The sequence below is a fragment of the Malaya genurostris genome, chromosome 2 (genome assembly GCF_030247185.1).
Source record: "Malaya genurostris strain Urasoe2022 chromosome 2, Malgen_1.1, whole genome shotgun sequence".
In the NCBI taxonomy this organism is placed as follows: Eukaryota; Metazoa; Arthropoda; class Insecta; order Diptera; family Culicidae; genus Malaya; species Malaya genurostris.
Genome location: NC_080571.1, coordinates 190,512,086 through 190,528,824, shown reverse-complemented (window position 1 = coordinate 190,528,824; position 16,739 = coordinate 190,512,086). Strand labels below are relative to the sequence as shown.

General features: G+C 35.9%; 1 protein-coding gene across 2 annotated transcripts in view; it reads left to right on the top strand.

Moving 5' to 3' along the window:
* The first annotated feature begins 9,866 nt into the window (after positions 1-9,866).
* Positions 9,867-16,739, top strand: part of LOC131432840 (heterogeneous nuclear ribonucleoprotein U-like protein 2) — an 80,655-nt gene continuing 73,782 nt past the window's right edge. Inside the window, exon 1 of one of the 2 annotated variants that reach the window (XM_058599383.1) lies at positions 9,867-10,158. In XM_058599383.1, the coding sequence (XP_058455366.1) occupies positions 10,002-10,158 (157 nt within the window). In that variant the 5' untranslated portion in view covers positions 9,867-10,001. The remainder of the gene's footprint in view (positions 10,159-16,739) is intronic. The other variant, XM_058599382.1, reaches the window with a different exon arrangement.

The window sequence follows — 16,739 nt, the reverse complement described above, 5'->3', positions numbered from 1 at the left end:
TCAACCAACTACACCCTTCCTTCCCTCACTATAATACTCCTACGATTCCGAACCATACACAGCTTCCTTTCAGAATCGTCATACGCTACAAGTGTCTAAATGGAACATCAATAAGTATAGTGGTGATGATCAAGGTTTGAAATTAAACGAGTTTTATGAACTTGTTCAGGCACTGTCACAGGCTGAACACATGTCAGAAACAGAACTGTTTGAATCGGCAGTACATTTGTATACTGGATTAGCCCTTAAGTGGTATATGACCCAGCGAACCACAGGTAGACTCCTAAATTGGCAGCACCTAATATTTGAATTGAAACGTGCACGCTGATCTTGACGCCTTGATAAAAATGAAAATATACCAGCGGAGACCAAAGAAGCACCATGAGTATTCAGATTCCAGAGCATGAAAAGGTGCAAATTATCAAACAGAACATGCGCATTGATTACAAGCGTCAAATGTCATTCATACCTATTGTTAATTTGGAAACACTGGTTGCCGCCGGTCAGAAACTAGAAACGGCCTACATTAAGGTGTTTGGCACTGAGAAGTTTATTCAGGCAATTGATAGGAACGAAGCAAACACAAAAAAGAAATCGAAAACTCAGCCTCAAGCACAACAAAAGAGTTAGACGGCAGCCGTTGTCCAGCAACCAAACCAGCTTAGGAATCAGTCTAATACATCCTACCCAAAATAATCATTCGCGCTCTCCGCCCTTTTGGATAGACGCAATTGATAGTAAATACCCCGAGTCTTCTGAAACGTTTCAGATAATTTATCCGTTCCCAAACGACAACCGACCGTCTGCTTCCGTGAAAGTGTATGGCTTTCCTATTCCTGCCCTTCTCGATAGTGGGAGTAATTATATGCTTATCAACAGTTCGCTTTCACATCTCGTCCAAATCAGTCCATATAACAAAACCGTTTACGTTCGGAACGGAAGAATCCAAGTACAGTATTGTGTAGTGAACAATAGAACGACATCGAAATGAGTGAACCAAACGAACAAAAGCTACCGCCGACACGAAAGAATACAATTGTTGTTGACTTCAGGCAGTGCAAAATTCGACCATCGATACGAGAACTTGAAGGTTTGCTTAAGGAGCAAATGCATCTTGACATTAAACGTGTGCATTTACTTCAATGCAATAAGACGAATAATGTTTTTTACATCCAGTTTTATAAAGAGTTGGATGCAATTCAATTCGCAAAAGACAATAACAATGTGCACTATGTGGAGCAGGAGAACATTAAGTACTACATTCCAGTATATATGGAAGATAGTGCTATAGAAGTGGGTGTGTATGATCTTCCCTCAAGCGTCACCTATTCTTATATTCGCAAAACTATGTTCCAATACGGAGAGATTCTCTCTATCGAAAAAGAAAAGTGGAAGAACTTTTTCCCCGGTATTCTAAATGGCGTACGTTTGTTACGCATACACTTGAAGAGGCCAATACCTTCTTCTGTGATTTTCGGTCAAGATACAAGAATTCCTTGCAAATCACTTGTTATCTATGACAATCAGATGGCCACATGTCAATATTGCCAAAAAGCTGTTCACTACGGTAAGCCATGTGATAAACTGGACAAGGAGATAACTACATCAAAGGACAACGGTGCTTCGTTCACACCAACCCCAAGCAACCCCAGTACACCTGTGACAGCCACCAACAACAATGAAGCCACCCTTCAACGAAACCATCAGTAACCCCTATAGAACAAAGTACACCAGCTGCAGTTAACAACTTACCCTCCAACCAACCAGCAACTGCAAACAATATACAATAAGGCGCATCTAAAGCAACTCTCAACAAGCCCAAGACTACAATCAACAAGGACAACGAAAAGAAAACGGAAATCACACACAACACCGACGATGAAGCAATGGATGATGAGATAAGCCGCGGACGAAGTGACCCCCGATCCTCGTTGGATGCAAATGGAAACTCATCTCCCCCTAGAAAACGACAACGAGATCCAATAGCAAAAACAATTTAAGTAACAAAAAGGCGTATGGGTCATAACTGACATAACTGGATGTCGTGAATACGAAAACAACTGACATGTTCCTTAACACTTCCGAATATCAATTAATTGATCAATTGTATGAACTATGCAAGCATTCCCCTTTTTCACATTTTTCGCAAAAACAAGGAAGGCTTCACTTGATCTCGATTACCGTGAATTTCACACAGCGAAAAGTGCAAAAATCAAATCAAACAGTTCTAGATTTTCACTAAACTGAGGATATTTACCTTCGGTTTGCGAGCAACAAATCCTAATAGTTCTTTAGAAAACTTTTAGAGCCATTAGAACGGCTGATTTTGTGTAATGCTCTCCAGCGTTGCTTTTTCACCAATGCAAATGACTGGCAGCTGTGACGTAATCGCTCTTGTCGGAGGCGAAACTAGCTTTGCAAACGACACAAAATACATCTGCTCGCAGTGGCGATAGAATCCAAACTGATCCTATTTTTGTTAGGAGCTTTCTTTTTACGTGATTTCGTTTGTAGCTTTTTCATTAATGGGCGTCCTAACGGCTATAAAAATAGCAGCATATAGAATTTTAATTTCGATATTTCATTTTGGATTTGCATTTCATTGAAAGAAACTATCCGGATGCTGTACGGGATTCATTCCTGCCTTTCAGAAGGACCAAGTTGTGGAACTCACTACGGTATTAAACACTGTTCGGAACATTTTCTCGAACGATTTGTTGTACAGCAGTAGATATTTTGTTCTCTTCCTCAGAACACGTTCTGATTGGCTGATGTTGACATGAGTCAAATGAGACAGGTTTTTCAATAGTGTACTATTGAAATACTTCAATGCTTTTTCTTTACACGCTTAAGTTGAAAAATTTCGATTCTATTGGTAGTTAGATTATATAAATCCTTTCATAAATCACTGAGCTATGAGCTTTAAAATTACGAGAAAGGTGAACGCGCCTTATGAATTATCCTCTTTGATACTCGTTTATACCAAACATTTAAGAAAAGTTCAATTTTGAACTATTTGAGATTATGTCACACAACTGAATATTTTATCATAAAATTGTGATCATATTTCCGATGGCATCTAGCAAAAATTATGTTGATTCGTTAGATACAACAAGAGATATTCACGATCAAAAACTTATCACTCTCTCAGATGGTAAATTTTGAAAAGGCACCCCATAGTAAAGTAAGTCGTATTCACGACAAAATGTAAGCCAATCGGCCACATAAAGCTATTACGCAAAAAGGCCATAATAAAAAAAATTATTACCAAAAAAATATGCTTATCAGCGATAACCTTTTTGCACAGCTGAAATACAAAAAGCTGCAGCCGTACATTTTCATTTGGAGGGATAGACGCTGGTGGTGGAGATCATTTCCATAAACTGTATTTGTGGCATGGATTTTTGGAAGAAATTTCAGATTCATCCGGCAATGCAGGAATTGGGAAATAACCAGCACCAAGCTACTGTTTCGGATTTTGATCTACCTGCTTCTGAGTCGTATTTGTCTGATGAACAAAAAGAGGAGATCGAAAAGGTTAAAAGTTTCTTCCCGCACGAGAGGGTGAATTAACTTTAACGAATGGTGCACAACATCGTATTGTGCTGGCTGATGAATGAGCAAATGAACCTCCCGGTGGTGGCTGTTGAGTTTCAGAGACTTTTAAATTTTATGTGTTATAGAAAGAAGTTGTTTAGATTGGTCACTCAACTGCGTGCCAGTCATCAAACCGAATAAAGTAAGGTTGTGTCTCGACACCCGATAGATAAAGGAGGACAGCTCGTGATGCGTACCCTTTGCTCCACCCTGGTAGAATTTAGGGCCAACTTCCGACGTCAACACCAACAGTTGTTAACGGAGATCGCATGCCGTTTGAAAGCAGCTAATCTCAGTATCAATCTGGAATAATTCGGAGTGACCGAAATTCCTTTCCTAGGTTATCTCTTAAGCACGGATGGTCTTAGGACTAACCCGGACAAGATTCGTCCGATCGTCGAGTACGAAAGGCCTAGCACCATAACAAAGCTTCGGAGATTCCTAGGAATGACGAATTATTATCGCCGATTCATCCCTAATTTTAGTGGAGTGACGGCTGCCCTGTCTGATTTTCTCCAGTTCAAAACCAAAACTATTCGATGGAAGGATGAGGCGGAAACTGCATTCTGCAATATAAAAGAGTGTCTAATCTCTTCGCCTGTATTGGACAGTCCAGATTTTAGTCAGGAATTCACAATACAGACGGACGTGGTGGTAGCAAGGACTCTGACGCAAGAACAGGATGGAGTGGAGAGAGTAATTTCGTACTACTCGAAGAAACTCACCCTCCCCCCCCCTCCCCCCAAATTCCTACTCGGCGGAGAAAGAGGTCAGCAAGATGTCTCGTTTGGTGGAAGAGATGTGTGAAGGATGCAACACTCTTGGCGGCCATTCTCGTGGATGCGTTTCGTGGATATATTGAGGGATATCACTTTACTTTTGTTACAGATTCATCGGATCTTACAGCATATCTTGAGCTCCGAATGGAAAGTGGGTTCAAGGTGCAGTAGGTCCTACATCGTAAGGGCAAAGAAAACATTGTCCCTAATGCTTTATCTCGGAGCATTGCGGCAGTATCAGATTCGTCGTGGTACACTTCAATGATGAGAAAACTTTACAAATGCGTGACCTCTCATAATGACTTTTATGATTCGCGGTTAGAATGGAAAGTAATTCCTCCGCCTTCCGAAGTGGGACAGATTCTCGAGCAGTGCCACGATGAGTGCTTTCACCCAGGCTGGTGCTGAATACCAGTGTCTATGCATCAATAAGATTCACTCCCTTTTTCATCACTCATGGCCTCGAGCTCACAGAGTCCGGTAGTGATAACAAATTTGCACGACAGAATGACCAACTTACTCCAGAGCAGATCAATTAACGTCGTAAGCGAATGTTTTCTCGCATTATTGATTTGGTTGCTGAAAATGTACAAAAAGCGCATAATGCATCCCAATAGCGGTATAATTTACGTCATCGTCGCTTTTCTAATTCGTTTGTGAAGGGTTAGTTAATCTATCGCCGAAACATGAAAAAAATATGGCAGACAATTCATTCCTGTCGTGTAAAGGCAAAAATAGGTTTATCGTCGTATGAATTGGAAGATATGAATAGCAAAAGTCTCGGTACATGGCCGGCCATTCATCTGAAACCCGGATATTGTTTTGAGCGGTTGCTTATTTTTGTATTTTAATATTGAATACTTCAATACGAATTGCATGTCATGATTGAAAAAAACTTATCCTTTTATATTTCCTGCTCAGTTACAGAAAGGGCTATTACAGTGTTATTTGTGCTCTAGATAGTATAATTCGTCCCGTTTTTGTGTTTGCAGATCGTTAATATTTCTGATTTATTATATTCTAATTCCAAACAGTATAGGTCGTGTAAGTTTATTCGACGTGTTTCGTATTTTCCCTCGGGCATCGAGAGAGTTTCAGAAATTCGCGAAGAGTGAACCATACGTGTTAAATAATAATTTCTTCAACTCATCCGGAGAGTTTGAAGAAGTACAAATTAATATTAGGGGGCTCCTAGCATAATCGTAAAAAAAGTATATTGTTTGTTTGAATGAAAGATGTCGAACGTGTTGAGGGTGTATGAATTAAGAACTATAGAGTGAGTGTGGTGAATGGATGTGTAAAATAATGAATTCGAGGTATGATTAAACTTGAGATGAGAAAAAGTTAAGTCTTTAAGGACTATTCACACATATCCGGTCCGGTTCAGTGCCGGCACGACACCGTGCACGGATACTGATATTATTTCATTCGTTTTCTATGCGCGCATTTACACCTATCCGGCACCGTGCCGTTTCAGTGCAGCTCGCCGTCAGTGTAGCGTCCGTCCGGCAAACTCAAATTCGTCGTCACCGATATTTTTTTATTTTCGCTGAAGTCGGTATGTTATTGCATTGGCTGTGCCGGAACGGAAACAGTACGGAAACGGAACGGAAGGGTTCAGATAAAAAATGAACACTGACGGCGCACTGAAGGCACTTTCACTGAACCGTCACGGAACTGAAATGTGTGAATAGTCCTTTAGTGAAGTTATTTAGTTTCGTTTTGTCAAACATAATGTGATTTGACAGTTTATGTTTTGGTTTGTATTTCTGCTCAACCGTAGCAAGACGGCGATGAATATTCTAACGCACAAAGTTTCAACAGCAGAACACTCATTGTTGACTTGAAAGGCTAATGAGTGAACGGCGTAGTCCTGATTTTGACACATTATACTTTTGGTCTTATTACAGTAGCCAAACTCACCTGAACGAATTAATGTATCATAGTGAAAAAAAGAGCTCCTCTGGCCTTTGGAAAAATCATTTCACTTCGGGAAAATTGTGACCTTTAACCACAGACTAACAGACAGGACACTCAAATTAGATTCTTCAATAATTTTAACGGTCATTTCGAATATTCCTTTAGTTTGGACAGTACTCGCATATGACATGATGGCGCCACGTTACCCTATAAAAAACATCCTGTCCGTCATCTAGAATGTGTTTATTTTTTTCATTTACCAACAGAGTTGCCATTCATACAGAATTACCTGTAATGTATTGATTTGTATACGTCCATGCGAAGTTCATGCAGAATACAGATTTAATACATATTGCAAAAACTATATACAGAATTGTGCCCACTTCTCATCCTTCAACGCAATACAATATTGAACCCGTTTTGTTACAATATTTACTTACTTCTGGTCAGCCGCTACTTAATTTTTCATGTTCAAATATTATGATGAAATCAGGCATCCCTGCAAGCAGGTGATCGGTGATGACAAACGAGGGGGTACCAACTAGTAAAAAAAACTTTTACATAACACAAGGGCTGTACCGATAGTAAATAGTTCGCGCAGTATAATATAGGTGGAACTAGTGCATAACGAAAAATTATTTTTATAAGAATTTACTCATACTGTCTGCTAGTCTGTGCTAAGTAAATTTCTAAGTATAAATTAAATGTCTATCCTCCGTGTTTCATGTTTCAGGATGTTTAATTTATGCTTAATAGCCGTGGTTAGTATCTAAATTATAGTTAATATTCATTCAGTCATTCATATATATATATATATATATATATATATATATATATGTATATATATATATATATATATATATATATATATATATATATATATATATATATATATATATATATATATATATATATATATATATATATATATATATATATATATATATATATATATATATATATATATATATATATATATATATATATTATTCTTATTAATTTATTCACTTACATTTTTTTTTTATTTACTTTATATTCTTTGTTTACTCACATTGATTCACATATCCATTTATTATACAAAAAAAACTATTTACATTCAAAAGTATCAAAATAAGGAAACAAGCACTAGTATCAAGAGTCTGTATGTCATTTGTTATAAAAATTCGAATTCAAAATCGATGCCAACCAAAAGAACAAAACGTGATCGTCGATGGTCTTTATATCGTTCTCTGTCATCATCATCGTCATTGTATCATTGTCATCAGGTGGAGGATTCTAGGCGGGGCTCGATGGGGGTGGTAACTAGTGTGCAGAAGCATTCGCATGGGAACAATCACCAGCACCGTAAACAATAAGCTCACCACTTGAGTGCACAATTGAATAACGGTAGTTTTTGATAATAAAGCACCGTCTGGTAAACTATAGTGTGAGAAAGAGACCTTGAACTCAGTAATTTTGTAAAGGCAAAAATTTCTGAAACAATATACACTTTTATAACTCAATTGATTGATTGAAATAGTTGTCATGGAATAATTACATATTTTTACTGTCCGAACTGCGACAACACCATCCTTCACAAACATTCTTTTTGAAAAACTATACTTTTTATACAGGCCCTTATTCCCAGTATCACTACACGGTGAAAACCAAGTGAACCCAACTAACCAAAAGTTCGGATAAAAGGGACTGATTTGGCTTAAGCAGCTCTCAAAGTTAATCAATAGCATTCTAAGCAGCCCAATTTTTAAGTAATTATCCACACTTGAAAGTTCGCGTGACGCAGCGAAACGAACTTCTAAGCTGCTTCTAGAATACATTGTTCAGCTTCTATGCAGCGAAGAAGTTCACGCGGAACTTGTTCTGTACTTTCAAGTTGCTAAAAGTACCACGTGCACTCTCAAGCAGCGAGAAAGTTCACGCGGAACTTGTTCTGTACTTCGAACTGTAAAAAATTGCCACGTGTTTTCTTAAGCAGCTAGAAAGTTCACGCGGAACTTGATCTGTACTTTCAAGTTCTCAAAAGTTCCGCGTGTACTTTTAAGCAGCGAGAAAGTGGACTTTTTAAGTAATTGTGGAACTTCTGGTTGCTTGGGAAGTGAGTGTGACCCAAGGGGAGAGTCGCTTAACACAAACTATATTGTGCCTCTAAAAAACACGTGATATACTGTGAGTTTATGTGTGCCACGCTGTTCCCCATGAAACAGCTACTTGCCAAAACTGAGCCCTTTGTGTGCCGCAACTGTGCAACTGTATGCAAACGAAAGTACCAATATTGATAAATGTTGTGACCCTTATTATCGGTATCACCAGCATTTTGATAGTTTTGAATTTTTTTGATATTGAAATATATGAGCGAGCCATACAGGCTTGTTTTACGATTATATTTATGTAATGATTTCTTCTAGGTCAAAACTCGAACTTACAAATGATTTGAAATTGCTCCCTACTTTCTGGAATATAAACGTAATCATCCGTAACAAAATAGTCCTTTCCAGGGCCCCAAAACTAACTTAAAGAACTAATTTAGAAAACTGCCGCTCTAGTTTCCAGAATACCAACGTAATCTCCCGAAATCGAATGGTCCTTTTCAGGACTACAAAATCTTCAGTCGTCGAACGAGATACTTCATTATGCGTGATACTGGTAATAGGTAAAATCAAGTGAAGTGATATGTGAGTGATGTGAAAGTGGAAGTAAGAACGGTAATAAGGACCACAGTTTTGTTTCTAAGGCAGTGTGCCTTATTCAATATATCGTTGAAAAAGAAACAGTTTAGTTTCTCCAGATTAGGTGTTTTGAAATATTTTACTTGTACAAAATTTTAAGGTGAAGAAATAAGTGCAAATAAATAAGATTTAATTGTTCACTTTTAAAATATATTCAAATTTAATAAATTTCAGAAATAATATGTACTCCCAAGTAACCACTACGCAGCTCTTATAACTCAATTTATCGATTGATTGAAATAGGTGTCATAGAATAATGACATATTTTCATTATCAGAACTACGACAAAACCATCTTTTATAAACATTCATTTTGAAAAAATTTTATATTCTGCATTATCTGAGAAACAATTTTAAACGAAGTAAGTGACATTTTTGTTCCTTAAGATTAGGCATTTTGAAATATTTTTCATGAATTTAATTAGAAATTGTGCTAAATCTGTAGGTAAAAATATAAGTACAAATAGATTAGGTTTAGTTTAACACTTTAAAAATTATTTGTTATTAATGATGGCATTATCAAATGCAATTGTAATATAAAAATGTCATACCTAACATATATTACCCTTCGAAAGTAATGCCAAATACAAATTATTTGTATTTGATAATGCCATCATTAATAACAAACGTATAATGCTAAAAAATAGTGATGAACAGCAATGCAGTAATGACGAGCATTTGAGCAGTAGTGTCGTGACTTAGTAATTACACTTTTAATGCTAGTGTAAGGACCCCTTTTCTGCCGCATAGTATTTCTTTTAAAAAAATAATCTGGTAACACTGGCAGAGAAGCTTTTTTTTTATAGCGGTTCGTTGACGTTTACACATGATCTACAACTCATAATTTCACTTTCAACTTCTCACATCCACCGCATACTTGATCGGCCGAAAGAAGTATAGACGCGTTGTTTCAATTTTTATTGATTTAAGCGTAGAAACGCGAGTTATTTTCGTGACATATATCAGAAATTGTTGCAAAGATGGATTACAATAAAATGAAAGTCAGCGATTTGAAAGTGGAGTTAGCATCACGAAATTTAGATACTAAGGGAGTGAAAGCTGTTCTCGTGGAGCGTCTCAAAGAAGCAATTGAGAAAGAAAATGAAAATCAAGAGCAATCTACGCCCGTGACTACAGGTGTGTATATTTAAAATAAATAGTTTCTTACTACTTCATAGTTATTGTGCGTGATTGTATACGAGTACGTTTTATTTTCATAATAAATCGTGAAACCAGAAAATGGCGCGCCATTTTGAGCTTTTCATTACTTTTGGCGTGCACATAGATGTAGCATTTCCAAAGGGCTACAATGATAAAAGTACATCATGCGTCATTCAGTGAGGCCAATTCATTTGGTTTTTGGAAATTAATACTACTGCTCTCAAAATGATCTGAAGTCATAAGAACGAATAAACTACACATAATGATTATTGGCACATTGTCGCAAAACTGATTTTCCGGTAGCGACACCTGCCAATGAAAAATGAAACCAAGAAAAGGAGGATTCTTTCGGAAATTATAATATCTGCAGTAGTGATTTGCAACATTTTTTATCATTTATTCAATAGTACAAATAGATATCAGCAATAAAATACACTCGGAGTAGAAGAAAATCGATTTCAAAGTGATTACTGCTACTTTTTTTAGTGTAAACTACGATTAAACATGGAAAATCTTCAGAAATGTGTGAAATTGGGTAAGGTTAGGTTTTTTCGGATCAACATTTTTTTTAAACAGAAACCAGTGTAATGTTGATTTCTGGAGTACTAGAATGTTTAGCGTTCGAGTACTATTTATTTTTTATACTTTATTTGTTATTTCCAGGCATTTCAAAAATGATATCAAACCAAGTTTAATGCACTATTATGAATAAACGGTAGATTTCGCACAATGAACTAAGATCAACATTACCACCTCAGAGTAAAAACTTTTTCTTCAACTTCTACTATGATTTTCCAAATGAATTTGCCCGTTTTCATAAGAAATTGTTGAAAAGGTGGAGTAATTAGAAATGTTCCTACCGATTTGACAGCTCTTGCTGAAAGCATCATCTCTAAACAAGCAGCGCCTCTACATTTCAGTTTTCGACAATATGCCAATAAACTAAGACCACCTTGCGAATTATTTTAACTTTTAGTTCAAATTTTACAGTCGAGCAGTTATTTTGCGTTCTAAAAAAATAACCCTCGTTATTTTTGTCAGTTCGATTTTTTTATACTTGTCTTTCGTTAAGACTGGCTGAGACCATAGTAGGCCCACCTCGCCAAGTTCGATAGTTGCTTTCTGAAACTGGAAAACAATCTTGTCGCAAACTTCTAATTTCAGACGTTTATGTAGCGGTCCTTCAACGTTCAACGGTGGTCCTTCGTTGGTCTAATACTTTGGATCATTGAACCACAGTTGAACGTTTTTTCCTAAGAGGGCAGTACACTGGCACCAGCATGCTGGCAGCCAGCAGAAGTGTAAACGGGGCATTAGTAAACATTTCTTTAAACTTTGTCAAAGAAAACATCTCAATAAAAAGATCCAATACATTGTCTGACGAAGTAAATTTGTTTTGAAAACTTCCTAAAGCGAATTGTAGAAGGATTTCTCATAGAGGATAAATTAGTTTGACTGTTGGAAATAAAGCTGGCTAACATCCAACGGAGAGTTCATTATGAAGTACTTTCTGGTTATTTTTCTGATAACTACACGAAGCAAGTTCAGCATTTGGAATCTTATTAGGAAAAAATAGAGCGATGTCTTATGCGTTTTTACAGCAATTATTTGACTTATTTGCTCATCAACGCATTGGAATTGTAAACATGTTGTATTTCGTAAACATGCTGGATGAAATGACGCCCTATTGTTTATGAACTAATAGATACATTCGAAAAAAATTGTGTTTTAGAAGAGCAAGTCGTGGTGGTAGCCGAAAGGTTTTTGCGAAATCTTAGGTAATATGTACATCTAATGATTTTTAATTAAATTTTATTACATGAGAATTTAATATTTTTTGTCTGAAAGTACATTGGTAATAACTATTTTTTCATAAAACTTTTTTTCTGATAAATTTACGTATAAGCTTTACGTGGCCGTATTTTTGTTACAAAAAAATTATTTTTATTGGATCTCGTCACCCTACTTCTAGGGAGAAAGTAGGAATATAGGAAATTTCTTGTTAATATCCGTTGACGTAAATTTGTAAGTAAGAACATAAATGTTTTTCATACAAAAAAGCAGTATGACGAACATATTGAGCATCTTCCGAAGCAGGTTTTAAAACAGTTGTCTTCCCGTTCAAAATATCTTATGGTCAATCCAATTTTGATTCCATTTTCACAAATACGTTTGTTTAATAATTATAACCTTTTTTTTTGTTGTCCAGTAAATATAAATAACTTTATTATAATTTGAGATTCATTTTATGCACCTAAAAAATCAGTACTTTACCTGTTTTAAATTAATACAACGTTGAATTATTCGAATCTTAATTATAATCATCCCTATTCTTTGTATATTTAAAAATGATTGAATTAAAATCTTTTTTGATGGGCACGGTTCCTAATATTCATAGAATCATCGTATTTTCTATTCAGCAATCTAAATTACGAACATTAAGAGGTTTTTGTTTACAAGATTATTTAGAGCAAAACAGTTTCAAAATTAAGAACATATTCTGTTCGAGTATCGGCGCAATAGCGGTATTTTCAATTAAATTGATAGTTGCTTGTGTTTTTGTTTGTTAACGTTTGCTTCAGGATATTCATGGCCTGTACAGATTCCCAGCACTGTGTGACCGACGGAAGACCCACATCACTTCCACGGATTGGACTGAATTGGGAGTTATTTGGGTCATAGTTTCCTTCGGATACTGATTCCGTTATTACGGATTGCACCTTCAAGTCCTTCTCCCCTTCAATCCGATTTCGTAGAACAACGGTGCCCAGAAGTTAGACGATTATGCATATTGGAGTTTTTCGTTCCCAACCAGGCTTCCCAGCAGTACTGCTTTTCAATGACATCCGCCACGAGATAGCATGAACTGTCGGAGCGCAAAGTCGAAAGCCCAGTCTACAATATGTGTGAAGCATACGCCGAACTGTAATGGCAACAGCGCTCGCATGCCTAAATGAATGCTGTCACTGAGACAGTTTGTACTCGCCAGATTGATGAGAGTATTCTATCCGGAGAGTAGTCAAACCGAACGGGCTGTTTGTATCCTGTTTCTTTCTGTTCGCTCATTCGCATAAAATGTTACGGAGACAGCCTTTGAAAATCGAAGACATCCTTTGATTTTAAGGGCATTACTGTTACGAAGGGCTGTCGCAAGCCGGCTGTCTCATCAATGTCTCTTGAAGCAATAAACCGGCTGTTTCTGGAGACGAGCCGTGGGTCATAGTGCGCTCGCACTATTTCGGCTGCCTCAATGAAATGGTACTAGTACATACGATTGCGTTGTTGGGATTACCTTTGCAGGAAACTTTAGTAACGTTTCATTACAATACCATTGTGAAATAAAGAAATTGTTTTAGATTTATTTATACTGTCGGCGAAGGCAATGAATTTTAATAACTAACGAATATTAAAAGATAAACACTGAGTTTTGTGTAACGGCTCATATATATGAATTTCTAAAGTATTGATCCTTACTGCTTCCTTCTTATTCCTAAAGAAACAGATACACTTCCATTCATTAACAATACTCCGAAAATGTCTTATGCACCCTTATTCTGAATAATGACGTTTGATTTTTGGATCGAATCGTAGCTACTTTTCACAACTAATTAATTATGTAGTGTATTTAACGTTACTCCACCAATAGTCGGCACACTTTGGTACCCGTGCCTCACCGATTTCGTTGAAACTATAGAATATGATACTCTGAACCCAAATAAGATGTTTGGTGCACTTTGAATAGTTTTCGACCATAAAATTGAATGGGCAACTTTTATGTTTATATGTGAACATGTGCTTTCAGATTTTCGCTAAAAGTGTTTTAAAAAGAAAAATATAATGAAACCATTATTTTTCCCAAAAGCATCAAATTTTTTGGTTTACCCCAAACTTTGTTACAAATTTAGTATTCTCAATTGTTCTTTTCCACATAGGAATCAATCAACTAATAGCTTAAATTTATTTAAAATAGCTTAAATTTAGTTGTTCATTTAACATTCACATAGGTTTTGCCAGCAGTTGAAGGAATGAGAATATAAAAAACGTTGAGTTCTTAATTTGTTACTACCTTTGAGAACAGATCTTCAATAAACCTCTTTTGTTTTCATAAATATCACAAAACTAGAAAAATAAGTTTATAAGTTTTTTTATGGAATTCAGTGCCTAATCATATAGCTTCATTGCGGCTTAAATTGACTTTCCCTTTGCTCTCATTGCAAGTTTCTAAGTACTCCCCGGACCTTGTAATTGAGCTCTTTTTCGTTGAGGTGGTAGATCTTTTAGTACCATCTACACAAATACAGGGTCCGCAACCATGAAGTTGATTGGGGGAGCTCTCAGATAAAAAGTAGTTCAACAGATGGTTGTTTATGTGAAGAAAAGTTAAGAAGAAATTTTCATCGCAAATCATTTAATCATCGCAAATCATTTAATTAAAAGCCTTCCATTTAGTTTCATCCATATTCGACTTCTTGTTTCGAAATTAAGGGATGATCAGTACCAAAACTGGGAATTTAAAAATTTAATTTTTGAATTTTAAATAAATGAAAGACAAATTCGTGTCATATACAGCTCTTAAATTCTGTTTCTCCTAGGATAACTAAAACAATGAGTTTCTTAGGGTCGGAAATGACTGCTACAATATTATTATTATTATTATTATTATTATTATCATTATTATTATTATTATTATTATTATTATTATTATTATTATTATTATTATTATTATTATTATTATTATTATTTTCATTATATCTTTTATTTATTCCCGGTTTCAAACTTAATTGTTCACCGGGGATTTACACCTACATTTTTCAGAACATAATTTCTTTTTAGAAAGAAAACTGTTAAATATGTGCAAAGAACTCGGCTCTCAGAAAGTTTGACTATTTTGTTACAATATTTATTGATTCCTGATTGATTTTTTTAAATGCAGACACAAGCTACTAAGGCAATTAGATTTTAGAAAATTTTCGACATTATTAGACTTTTAACTGCGGAAGTCGGATCCGAATTAAATTCAATAGTTCGCTTTGCTATTCACGAATAACTTTCCTTTTCCGTGAGGGCGTGAGAGTCGACTCAAACAGAAAACGAAAAATGTGTACGAGAATTGTAGCGAGCGCATATAAACTGGATGTGCTGTTTGAAATTTCAATGCACCGCATCTTCTTCTGCGTGCGGCTCGTGATTGCAACATCTACATTTCCAAAATTGGATTGAGCGTAAAAGCACATAAAGGAAATGATTGAGATACTTCTAGAAGTTTACATGAAATTGTCCTTTTAACTGTAGATATAAATTTGGGCCTCAGTTACTTTTATAGCAAGTTTTGTGGTAAACAACGACATTAAGTTAAAGAATTCAAAATATACTGACACAAGCTTCTACTTGATGAAAGATACGCTTTAACCGAGTTTTAAATTTTACAATGTAAAGTGACAGTTTCAACGTGTGTAAAAGTCGCGAACTTCTGGTAGCTATGACCAAAATAATGTAATAGTTAATATGCTGTTTCTGGAAATAAGATAATTCTATGCATAACAGGAAGAAAATGATTCAGCAGATTATCAGCACAACCCTATATCATATAAGTAACCGTACTATATCCGATTTTTTTTTTGGAATATATTCCAGGGTAATAGAAACACCATACTATTCATATATAGAAGAGAACTTGATATGTATGGAAAGCTTGAGACCACATTACTCAAGAAAGACATTATTACATAACTTGGGGAATTAAAACTTTTTTTCTAAATAAAACAAAATAAACATTCGAATCTGTTACGGGCAACCATGCTGCATTCCACGCTTGGAAACATATTTTTTGGAAGAACCGGAATTTTTCATTCAGTTTTTGCATTCAAAGCTTTGTTGTACGGTACCTGAAAATAAGATGTTTCTGGATGATTTTTGCCTTGCAAATTCCGACTCCAAATTTTTCACTCAAGGTTTTTATTCGATTGGTGGTTCAACGTATAACGAACTTAACGAGCCAGGTTTTGTATGTTTCATTCCTGACTTGAAAGAATTCTTAGTGTCCGTAGTATTGCAGCACTGGCCATGCAAAAATCCCGTAGACTTACAAGTCGACTGCAAAGCTAACGCTAACGAGTATCGAATACGGAATCTTTGATTTGAACATATCTTTCGCTACGAACATTTATTTACCGTTAACATATAAATCTAAAATCTGATTCAATTGGCTTTTACACTCTTATATAAGGAACGATTGCGCCTTTACTATCCTGAAGGAAGAGATAAAGAGGATGAAAATAATGCTCCACGCACATCAGTACGCGCATACACTATGAATGTTACAGCCCACAAACCGACCGCAAACTGCCTGAAAGGAGCACGCCGAACTGACTCAGCTATTAAAAAACATTGCTCTTTAATTAATCGATCTATCAATTCATAGAAGATCGACCAAAATATAAAAATTAACTTTCATTAAAACCAAAGTCCGTTCTTCAATCCGTTTCGTATTAGGAGTTTCGTATATTATTAATTATCAATTATATTGTTATCAATGCCCTACCAACGGTGATTGCTAT